Source organism: Berghia stephanieae, chromosome 9, assembly GCF_034508935.2.
Source record: "Berghia stephanieae isolate SIO BIC M18660-M18661 chromosome 9, UCSD_Bste_1.3, whole genome shotgun sequence".
Lineage (NCBI taxonomy): Eukaryota > Metazoa > Mollusca > Gastropoda > Nudibranchia > Aeolidiidae > Berghia > Berghia stephanieae.
Window position 1 is genome coordinate 7960054 of NC_088368.1, and position 12842 is coordinate 7972895.

The 12842-nt window shown below is 35.0% G+C and overlaps 1 protein-coding gene across 1 annotated transcript in view; it reads left to right on the plus strand.

Moving 5' to 3' along the window:
• Nucleotides 1-12842, plus strand: part of LOC144979616 (uncharacterized) — a 70840-nt gene that overhangs the window by 23647 nt on the left and 34351 nt on the right. The window contains exons 11-16 of the mRNA XM_078926414.1: nucleotides 545-715; nucleotides 1610-1858; nucleotides 3025-3138; nucleotides 9288-9401; nucleotides 10142-10249; nucleotides 12367-12785. Of these exons, the coding sequence (XP_078782540.1) occupies nucleotides 545-715; nucleotides 1610-1858; nucleotides 3025-3138; nucleotides 9288-9401; nucleotides 10142-10249; nucleotides 12367-12785 (1175 nt within the window). The remainder of the gene's footprint in view (nucleotides 1-544; nucleotides 716-1609; nucleotides 1859-3024; nucleotides 3139-9287; nucleotides 9402-10141; nucleotides 10250-12366; nucleotides 12786-12842) is intronic.

Below are 12842 nucleotides of genomic sequence, written 5' to 3' on the forward strand. Positions count from 1 at the left end.
TGAATAGTGAATGGATCAGTTAACTGTTAACTTCCCAAAGGAAAAATATACATCCCTGTAGGTTTGGAAAATGATTTGAAACAATTAGGTTGTTAGCCCACGGCTTACAGCTTTCATTGCAATGACAGACATATAGGTTATGCGACTTGCACAATGATTTTTCTACCACTCATGAATTACAAGAAAACATATAAGAGTTTTTGATGAAGGATTCATTCTTCAGGTCATATGCTTTGAGTGTAGAAGATAGATAACTATGAATTTAAATTATAAGGTTAATATGACACCCAAACACAGGCTTGTGTATGTCAGGATGAGCCAGATGATGACATTTGAATTATATCTTAATAACAAAACTAGATTTTTTAAAGTTTACAAAATTTAAATTACATTCATTATCATCGTTGAAACCATGTTAACTAAGATTTAGAATACATATTATTATTGAGAATCTGCATTCACTTTTCAGGTTGAGGTGGTTGGTCAAATATATGATTGCCATTATTTTGTCTTCTTGAATTTTGATTTGGTTTTCTTTTTATAGCATACACAGGTTTAGATTGTTCCAGACAGAAATCTCCCTGCCTGCCAAATCCATGTATCCACAATTCCACTTGCCGTGTTGTTGCCTTTAACATCAAGAATAATACATCCGATGACAATGTTGGTTTGAATGAAACATCTTTTGTGTGCGATTGTCTTTCTGGATACACAGGTTGGTTTATGCATTTGTTTAGATCTGATTTTTCTTCCTTTAAAATACTCTTACCCAAACCTTTCAAACTACAAAACAAAAAACAAGACTAGATGAATAGCTTGGTGTAAGGAATAATAGATAGGGACATATTCCTACATATAATTAATCCTGACATATTCAACTTATCCTCCAGCTTAAAACCCATCACAGAAAATTAAACTGTCACTGCAGAATAACAAAAGAAACAACTCTCATATCAGATATGTCAACACCTAAATGAAATTGTGTCAAGCACTGTTTTGTATAAAAACAACTCAGTAACCTCCAAATACCTCTCATGAAATTTTGACAGTGCCCCATATAAAAAATGCACAAAATACAATATTCATTTCAAAATGGCAAAATTCAAATATTGCTAGATTTGTAAAATTAAAAGAAGTGAACCAACTGGATCATTGTGCTATTATTTATAGTCTTGTGCTATTAATACTATTATGAAACAAGGGTTTACATTTTCAAGATCAAAGATCAAATATTCCAGTGAAAACGGTAACTTATCAGATTCTTATCTTGGCATACTCACATTTTATGACTCATTGATAGTCTAGCAAGCTTATCTTAAACAACAACAATAGATTCATTGAATCAAATAATGAGGGAATAAGATGGAGAGTCAACAGATAACAACATCCTTATTGGATGATTTATGTTTTAATTGATAAAATACACACGACAGTTTCTAATCCCATTACTTTTGTCGACTGTGTTTAAAGGTGAGCCAATTTTATGCTCTTGATGGAGCACATTTCATTTATCTTAACAATTTCTGGGCTACAAATTTCACTAGAGATTTAGATATGAATTTTAATCCTTTAAAGTTTTGACTCTTTATGTTTGACTATTTTTTAACAGGTAAACATTGTGAAGGCAACATAGACGAATGCACCATATTGAAGCCATGTCAGAATAATGGTACATGCCGAGATGGTATCAATAGTTACAGCTGTGACTGTCTTCCTGCCTGGACAGGACCGGTGTGTGATGTGCCAGTCAATGTTTGCATCCCAGACCCATGTTTAAATGATGGTATTTGTTACAATGATGGTGGTGGTGATGGCAATGCTATGCAATACAGATGTCAGTGTCGACTAGGATATACCGGTTAGTCTTCTATGAGTAACAAGATTGGTTTGGTGCTCTTTAAAGGATAAATCAAGACATAAATTGTCCAATGTCATTGCATGGCAACTTATCATTAATTTTAGATCAGATAGTTTGTTTAGTAGTATATAAAACCTAAATCGATAAAAGGTTTGTTTCAAAAGTTGTTTTTTTTCCCTGTCTCACAATTTAAAAACCACTATACCTTTTTAATGTTAGCGACTCTACAATTTTTTTTGAATTGATGCAACGAACTTTCAAAGGCAATGAAAGTCCTCTTCCAGCATCCTCAAAGCAATCATTGTGGTCTTCATACCGTCTTCTTCTATCATAAAATACTATCCTTAAAGATGTCCTCTCAATTTTGGGATCAGGTTAAAATCAAAGTGGGCCAAATCAAATGAAATTATTTTAATGATTCAGTATTTTCAAACCAAAATATTGCTGCAGTTTGGAACTTCTGACTTATATCATTCACTCTTCCTTTTCATCTTAACACAGCTAATTAGGTACCCACTTGGCAAAGCTTTCTGTGATATCCAGCTCAGGAGTCAAAACTTTTCATCAACTGAACAATGAACAATGAAAATGTTTGAAAAATATTCCGTCATGTATTCCTTTTGTCCTCACCAATGTCTTCACAACAGCAGTGTTTGCATAACCAAATTCAGTCCATAGACTTCCAGTCTTTGACCAATTCTCAATGCCAACTCTTCCCTGTTGAATCCTTAATACTCATTCTTATTATTGGAGGTCTATAACGTGTAATGGGAATGCCTTTGTGATAGATAGACCTCTCTAATCCCAATGTAGGAGGGTGGAAATATATGGTAGATACTGGATCATTATGGTCTCAAAGATGACAATATTACCTTCCATTGAAATAAATAAAAAATGTTTCAACCTTTCACAAAAGAGTATAAACTATTTTCCATAATATTTAATCAAATTGGATCGATTGAGATTAAACAAATGTTTTATGAGAATTATAATCATTTAATAACTTCATGTGGCCAATTACATCCTGGACATCACAAGAAATGTGGCTGAATTCTACAAATTGCCTGATTTCCAATATAATTGTAACAGAGATTTACAGATCATCCTCAAATTTCCTGCTGTCAACTATTTTTTTAAATTATTGTAAATACAATTCATAATCCTAGGCCAAAGATGTGAAAATGAGATTAAAGACTGTGAAGCTAAGCCATGTCAAAACAATGCTACATGTATTGAAGGCGGTGATGACTTCACATGTCAATGTACAATTGGATTTACAGGTAAGTGCTCGTAGAACCAAGGCCAAACTTGAATGGAATGGAAGATAGTCTTTCGGATCCATAAAATATTGATAAGGGAGTTACAACTTCTTGACACTCAGTGATTGAATTGAATAGGATGTTTTAGTTGATTACAAAGTATTTTCTGTCAGGTCTAACAGGTCCAGTAACCCAATCACTGCATCATGGACAGAGGAGTCAGAAATATCTGACTAGCTGTCCTTATACTTGAAACTGCTTTTTTAAGTATGGCTCTATCAACTTAGCTAGCAGAATGACAAACAGATTTATTTTAGGTATATTTCAAGTATTCCTTTAGAACTATTAGGTCAGTAGTTTATCCTGATTTCTATAGTGTTAAATGGACAATAGAAATTGCTCGCGACCCTTTGAATGAGACTAGTCTATTGCTAAGTACTTTCCACCAGATCTAACATTCAGCTACTCAATTACTGCTGGGTGGACGCAGGATAGGGGTCCGAAAAAATCTCAACTTCATCCTGAATTAAACCGGGTTCCTATGCATGTGAAGTGAGTGCTCTAACAACCGAGCTATCAGAAACCCCCTTATTTACACTTAACATCCAGATAGAATATGGAAGATAAAAAGGATTAAGACACATGCTGTATAAAATGCAACTGAAGTGCACGATGAAGCAATTTACCATATGTGACCCTCCGCCTCGAAGCGGTATTAAGTCGGGATTTGGAAAACGAAGAAAACCGGTTTTAAAGTGGAAATGGTCAAAATTATCAAATTTCAGTTTTTGGTTGTTTCAGAAACTACAATCATTTTTCTAAATGAAAACATAATAATTCAACATAAATATTGATGATAAGTTATATAAATTTCAAGTTTAAAAATGCAACTATCAGTGACACATTCAAAACGAGAGTTGACTTTATTTCAGACAGCCACCCTTTCCAAGGCTTAGTAATACCGAGTCTTTTTCTCCACCAATAAGATGTAAGATATCACAGCAAAGGGCGTGTCTTTATCTATCTCAGAGAAAGAATGACTGTTTCCACAATTTTATGGTTCAACCAATGATGAACTTTAAAAAACTGTAAACAAGTCTAGGTTTTTCCCTGACAACCTTACAAATGAATGATTCTGATTGGTCAACGCTCATCACATGCGCTGTCGCCCATAATGCTCGGGGGATGCTTCATGACGTCAGCATGCGGGTGTTACATATGTGTGTGTGTTTGTGCATTTTGATACACACCACGTGCTATCATTTCTTTGTCTAGCTGCATTGGGTAATGATCGAGATGAGGGTCCTCCTTTGTCCCTCTTTTTTATTCATGAAATTATAGGACATGCTAAGACTTAATAGGACAACAGTTGCCTAATCTTACACTTACAGAGATTGTTGTAGGATAAACATTTAATTTTAAGTCCAAAAGCAGAATAATAGACAGAGCCTTCAACAATTAATGAACTGTAACTAAAAAATGAAATGGATAGATAAACAGACAGAGAGACAAAACTATTAATGGATAAATAGATATGTAGATAGATAGATAGATAGAAAGATAGATAAATAGATAGATAGATAGATAGATAGATAGATAGATAGATAGATAGATAGATAGATAGATAGATAGATAGATAGGTAGGTAGGTAGGTAGGTAGGTAGGTAGATAGATAGATAGATAGATAGATAGATAGATAGATAGATAGATGAAGAGGAGAGAGAGAGAGATGTTCGTTTGGTCGCACAGACTAGGACTGTATTCTCTATGTTTGGTCATGCTTTCTTTGTGTAATAATCTTGTTATTGTGTGTGGTATCTTGTTATTTGGGTTGCAGGGGGTACATACAATAATGAAGCCTCTTTGTAGTTTTCTTCAAGTTACGTGTAGTTTTTAATGAGGAAGGTGTAATATAGTCGATGGAGTAAATGAGAGAGATTTGATAGGGAGGATGTCTGGAGTTGTTCTGAGAGGTTTGGTGGCGAGATATTTCTTGATAATGAGGTGTAGTTTTTGTTGTTGAGAATGAGATGTGTGTAGTTGCCAGTGCCGCTATTTTGGCAGGCAGCGTGGCAGGCTTCTTGAGGCTTGGGACGAATGAAGAGGGAGTGATAGAACAAAACAAGATCTTATTTTGCGCAAGAGATATGCTGAGTTTTTTCTCTCGCGCAATGCTCAGGGTCGTGATTGGTTCTAAGGAAGGGGCGACACTGTCAAATAAAGAAACAGAAATAACACACTAATAAATCTTACTATCTAATAGTTTTATTTCAATTAGGATTGCCCCCGACTTGAGTCGGGAGGCGAATGACCAATGCATGTTATATAATGGAATAAAAAATGAAGATTGGCACTCAGCCCTCAACGTAAGTCGAGTGGCGATACGGCCAATGCATGTTATATAATGGAATAGAAAATGAAGATTGGCACTCAGCCCTCAACGTAAGTCGAGTGGCGATACGGCCAATGCATGTTATATAATGGAATAGAAAATGAAGATTGGCACTCAGCCCTCAACGTAAGTCGAGTGGCGATACGGCCAATGCATGTTATATAATGGAATAGAAAATGAAGATTGGCACTCAGCCCTCAACGTAAGTCGAGTGGCGATACGGCCAATGCATGTTATATAATGGAATAGAAAATGAAGATTGGCACTCAGCCCTCAACGTAAGTCGAGTGGCGATACGGCCAATGCATGTTATATAATGGAATAGAAAATGAAGATTGGCACTCAGCCCTCAACGTAAGTCGAGTGGCGATACGGCCAATGCATGTTATATAATGGAATAGAAAATGAAGATTGGCACTCAGCCCTCAACGTAAGTCGAGTGGCGATACGGCCAATGCATGTTATATAATGGAATAGAAAATGAAGATTGGCACTCAGCCCTCAACGTAAGTCGAGTGGCGATACGGCCAAAATTAGTAATATAATGATAATCGAATGTATCAATAAAACATGAATATTTACCAAGTGAGATAATGGCATCGAATATGCCAACATCATTAAGCATAAAAGCATAAGATATAAATCACTACCAACAATCTCAGAAGTTTGGTATAATTCTATGATGCAGGGCATCATCAGGACATTATACAGCTATAACGATTAATGACCAAGAAAGCTTGACAGACAGACCGATAACTGAGCATACAGCTAGTCAGACAATAGGTACTTATGCCTATATGTGTATCAGGTGACAGGCATATAGATAGTTGAATAGATTATTAGGTAGATTGATATGTAGCCAACTGTAATCTCATACTAAGTAATTGAAAAGGTAAATATATAAAGATGGGTACATATGTGCATAGGCAGACAGATTAGTAAGTATACAGATAGATAGGTCCGTAGGTCGGTCGGTAGATGGATGGATGGATAGATAGATAGATAGATAGATAGATAGATAGATAGATAGATAGATAGATAGATAGATAGATACAGAGAGATATAGATGGATAGATGGAAGGGATGTGACAGTGACAGGATAACTATACCAACAACATTAGAGTAGGCCGATATTATTTACAAATCACCAGTAATAAAGATCGTGGTAAGTTTGTAATCGTGATAAACAGATTATTGCTAGCACTCATGTAATCAATTAATTAGACTAAGTATTTTCCTCATGACAGATACAAGTTATACTGGCACGTATTCGATTTACTGTCATTACACAAAGGCATTAACAATCCACGGAAATGATATGAATAAAATAAGAAATCACGATGTCAATAATTAAAACAATAAATGCAACAGCAACAACAATAATAATAATAATAATAATAATAATAATAATAATAATAATAATAATAATAATAATAAATGCTTATGACAATGTTAATAATAAAAGTTCAACATACCTGTCAAATAAAGAAACAGAAATAACACACTATTAAATCTTACTATCTAATAGTTTTATTTCAATTAGGATTGCCCCCGACGTGAGTCGGGAGGCGAATGACGTTGAAGCGAGGTGCGCCACTGGTTTTATCCTTTCTCCCCACTTAAGTGCGACGGCGCGCAGCATACCGCAAGACGAATAGAAGGAGACCATAACAGAAAGTGCTATTTAAAAAAATACAAGAAGTATGAAACCATCATACTACATTTGTATACTGAAAGAAGGGGGGGGGGAGGAATAGGAGAGTCTTTTTAGACAATCAACAATGTGGGTGAACGCTAAGGAAAATTTGAGACATTCAATAACATGTTTTCATGTAAGTCACTACACAATAAGCCCCACCCCTCCTCCTCAAGCTGTCATCTGACTCAAAATGGAAACCATGCAATGAATGATTTGACCAGCCCATTTCTTTAATTGCAATCTCATTGGTCAATATGTTTCCAATTGATTGACTATGACTTACTTTGAAACAAAATGATTTCTTAAACTATCCCTACAATTCTTTGCTCCGCCTCCATCCCTTTCTTCATGTCTACCTCACTCTCTCCGTCTGCCTTTTGTTTCTTTCACACATACAAACACACAAACAAACACACACACACACACACACTTTTACAGGTTTCAATCTTTACGCTATTTCCCTCCCGTCCTCTGCACAAGCAGTCTCTCTCCCCTCCCCCTCTCGCTCCTCTATTTCTCTATCTCTATTTCTTTCTCTCTCTCTCTCTCTCTCTCTCTCTCTCTTTCTTTCTTTCTCTCTCTCTTTCTCTCTCTCTCTATCTCCCTCACGTGTGTGTGTGTGTGTGTGTGTGTGTTGTGTGTGTGTGTGTGTGCGTGTGTGTGTGTATTTTACTCTCTCATTCTTTCTCTTCCTCTCTCATCCTCTTTCTTGATAATTCTTTCCCTGCCCACCCGGCTTCACGAAGTTTCAAAACTGTACTTTGAAATTATAAACCCTTCTTTAACTAAGACAAAAATTTCACATTAATAATTCTTTTTTCATTGATTCTTTATTAAGATATCAAAAATTCTTGAAAAAGTGAGCAATGTCATAAAATTATCGGCATTTAAAAAAAAATTTCTTTGGTGTTTTATTTATTTTAAGAACATCTTACATAATAATTAATAACTACAAAAGTAATAATTGGATTGTTTCAAAAATTTGTAGGTACATTATTAAATGTATAATCTAAGCTCATGCCAAATTTCACTATTATCGTCAAATTTTCGATGCCTGTATCTAAGGAGTTATTGATTTGACTGTGCGTGAAAACGGTGCCTCACTTCAAAGTCGATTTTCTCAAAACTTGTATTTTACACTCTCCCTACTTCAAATGGTCATATCTCGGCAATGAACAATCAGAATTGTATAAATTTGGTATCAAATTTTAAAACATAAAATAAGCTATGATTGGGGACCAAAAACCCAAAATTGAAAAATTCGGCTTAATACCGTTTCGAGGCGGAGGGTCACATATTTTTAAAAAATGAAAAAGAGATTGGTCCATTTCACATTCACCTCCTTTTGACTGAATTACTAGAAAACTATCCACCCTCCCCCTTCCCCCCAAAAAAGTCTCTTACCCCCCTTTTTTTGTTTTAGAAAGATTATCATTGATAATAAGTGGAGTCAAAGTCAAGGAATGTTGTGCGTGGACTGGATCCATGATAGTGGCAGAAAACGCTGACTACATGAGACATTTTATACATGTATTCCTGCTTGACTCGAGTATAATGAGTACATGACTATCGTGATGGTATATTGTAAAACTGCTCATATGTGACTAACAAACAATTTGTATTTTATGAAATGGAAATTTCTTCATATGGTCTGTTGGTTCAGTATATTTATTGTAATGGGCATGGTAAAACAGCAGGTTAGTGAAAATGGAATGCAGTGCTTAAGATCACATGGGGGCAAGCAATATTTGTGTGGGCAAAAATATAATAATCATTACAGCTTTGGGCCAGTGGCCTCCAACCATTGATGTTAGGATTTAAAGATTTAAAGGCTTATTTATATATTAATATTAGGCAGTAAAGTCTAAAACAATCTAATTCTTGATGGCAAAACTGTAGCAAACAATTGTATTATTATTATATCATTATATGTTTAATGTTCACTGCTTTTAAGTATTTGGATGAAATATAATAATAACTGTTCATCTTTATGGGTAACAGAAAAAAAAGAAAGAAAATCAAAACTGTAGTGTTGCATCACACACAAACTATCAATTGCACCTTTGATGACTTTTTCAGGCCAGTTCTGTGAGACCAACATAGATGACTGTGAATCTAATCCGTGCCAAGGATTTGCCACCTGTCAGGATCTGGTCAATGACTTTATTTGTAACTGTCCTCCTGGGTTAACTGGTACAGTGATGTTTATTCTACAAGTTTTGTAAAATCAGTTTGTAAATCTTGAAAGGTAGCCTGTGTTGTATGTTGCTACACAAAGGAGTCATAAGGTGGCAGATTGGTCTAAAGTCTAGAAATGTTTAAAATTGTTGTTGATTATGAAACATTTTCGGACAACTTTGAGGCAAAAGGTAGCGTCCAGCAAAAACAAACTGTTTTGTAAGCGTGTGAGAATTAAGTTTGAGAGGGAGGGAGAGAGAGTCAAGTATGTTTGTAAAGACATAGGGTTTTATTAGATGAAAACATTTTCAATGCAGTGTTCAATTAGGATGAGTGTATTTTATAAAACAGTTAACATATCAAGAGCAGATTTTGTGCGTGCAATCGAATTCGTGTTTTTCCTGTCAACTAAGGTAAAGATAATTTTAATAAATTATCAATTCATGGATTTATCCTTTCTATGGCAATTAAGACAAAAGTATATTTAAATTGGGAGCAGGCATTCAATATTTATTTGCCAAAAACTCCATTCTATTGTGTTGGTTGACTTTTACACACTACACACCACTGTGTTACCGACACACCATTTACAACAACTACAAAAGAGGGGCTGGCTGGCAGGGTGAAAGAGAGTTTTATCATCATCATTATTTTTATTATTATTTTTGTTGTTGTTGGTTCTGTTGATCATAACACTAATATTTAATATACATTGATGATAAAACTAATATTTATATATACATACATATTTCCAGGTCGCACCTGTAGTGAAAAGATCAAGCCTTGTTCATCATTCCCATGTAAATTTGATGGTACCTGTAGTGCTGGGCAAGATGGAATGTTTTCCTGTACATGCCGCCCAGGTTTGTGGATTCCAAGTCCAGATTATTTTTCCTTTATATCATTAATAATTTTTAAAAGCCACCATAAAGACATACACTTTAGTAAAAACCCTATATAGCACCAATGATATGGCAATAATCATGATTTTTAAATTGACAGTCAGGGCAAAATTTCTGGTCCAGCGAAAACCTTTGCATCCCATCCAATGAATTCCCGTAGTTGTAGTTGTAGCTATCGAAGACACTTGAATGTCCTAACAATAATATCCAGTCCCCTCCAGACCAGTTGATGTGGGCGTTTTCCATAGGCGACGTGAAGTGAGACTAAAAGTTAGCTTACCTGGTGCTTTGAATTGCCATGGGGCCACGATGGTCGACCAATTAGTTAACTCTCTACACCAACAGAACCGGCTTCTGTTTATAAGATACTGTACTATTGACCTGCTATCTGCATCTTTGATTACTGATCATGCTCACAAATATAAAAATGAATCACAATGTCCACTCCTATGTATACCAAGTTTAAGAGAAAAGCGCTGACTATGACACCTTTGGCGTGGGAGTGAGTGTCACAGCCATTGACTAGTCAGTAAACTCTTCCACCTAAGCTAGCTTTTTGCCTTGATTGGCCTCACTGACGGACTCACTTGGGGGCGACTGAGTGGTTATGGCATTATATTGTTGTCTGGGTACAAGCCTCACTTAAGTAACTTATTTTTTCATTGCGGAAGATTATTAATCCCCAGTTTGGTCACTTTGGACAACATGGGTGATTCCTGTTAACATAAGACGTTAGTGTGATAGAATATCTACAATGAAATCCTCATAACGCCAACACTGCCAGGCTGGTTGACTCTATTTATTATCAATGGAACACTTTAAGATAAGAAAACTTGGGATCAACAAGAGGTGTCGACTTTAAGAGTTGATTTCTGTAAAAAACAGTGACTATCTACAATTACTGATGATGATGCAGCTGTGCTGACGTAGTTCACACAGAATCGACTAATCAACACACAGACATTGTGGCCGATCATTGTAGATCAGGCAAAGATAATAGCTTGGAATGATGAGTTTTTAAACAAGCAATTCGTGGCTCTGTAGTTTCAAGAAGCGACATGGCACTATTTCAAGGTAGCCTACTTTGGCTGAAATGGCCACAGTAGATGGTTAGAAAAAGAGAGCCCTTAGTTCAAGCACTTAACCCCTCTTCCCCCCCCCCCCCCCCCCCACCCCCCACCCCCACACATACACACACTATTTTTGGTTGCTCCACTATAATAACTCTCTATAACATTTTTTTCTAATCCCCATGATGTTGTTATAGAGAGTAGGCATTATATTTTCATACTCTATCTCTTAGTATGGCAACACTGCTTTTGAATTATAATCACACTGTTAGAAATATGCAGCCAGGTCTCATATATGTTAATAATACAGAGCTTTAAGGCAGTCCATTTTTTTCCTGAACAAAGCATAAATAATGATGATGATGATGAGAATAATAATGATAATAATAATATCATTATTATTATTATTATTATTATTATTATTATTATTATTATTATTATTATTATCATTATTATTATCATTATTATTATCATTATCATTATCATTATCATTATTATTATCATTATCATTATTATTATCATTATCATTGCGGGTGGTTGGATGGGAGCATCACCCTTGAATCATATACCTATGATGTTCGCATGGGTATACGATCCGATAGTGATGTCGTTTCTTCTTCTCTTTACTAGCCTATCCTGTTTCTTTGGTTTGTGATTGTATTTTTGACAGGGGTATTTTTTTTTCTGTAAATCTTCTGCCTGTTTGTTCTTGGTTATTTATAATTTAGCTTATGATATCTTTAGGTTATGATTTTGATTTACATTTATACTATTTTTGTTAAATTGCTTGTTTTTTTTTTGTTTCAGCGGTCTCTCATATAACCTCAATTGTGTTGGAAGAGACCTAAAGCAACAAACAAACAAAATATCATTATCATTATTATTATTATTATTATTAATATTATTATTATTATTATTATTATTATTATTATTATTATTATTATTATTATTATTATTATTATTATTATTATTATTATTACTTCACATTATATATATATCATTTCACAGGTGTTGAAGGAGATAGATGTCAAAATCTTTTAACAGCATCATTTGACGGGGATTCAGGATTAAATCTGCCATCTGTTAACAATTTGATAAAGTCACTCAACTCTGATGATGAAAGCAATGCTGGGGTTAATCCAACTAAAAGGAAGAAAAGAAGTGGTCGTGATAGAATTATCAGTGACTATAGTGGTGACAGTTTCACAAGAAAAACCCTTCATTTGGAAAAGTTTGGCCCAACAGGACGTTTTTCATCCTACGTCTATGATGATTTGGAACTATTTTCCTATCAGCATGAGAGTAACAATGTATACGTTCGAAGGAAGCGGGATACTGGCAGTGGAAGTAATGACAACAGAAATCTTGTTGTGTCTTTTACCTTTACTACATCTGTTGTTAATGGGATTCTCTTTCTTACTACTGGGGTGAGTTTAATAATAAAGAGTAAGGTAAGATTATAAGAAGAATTGAATAGAAATAAT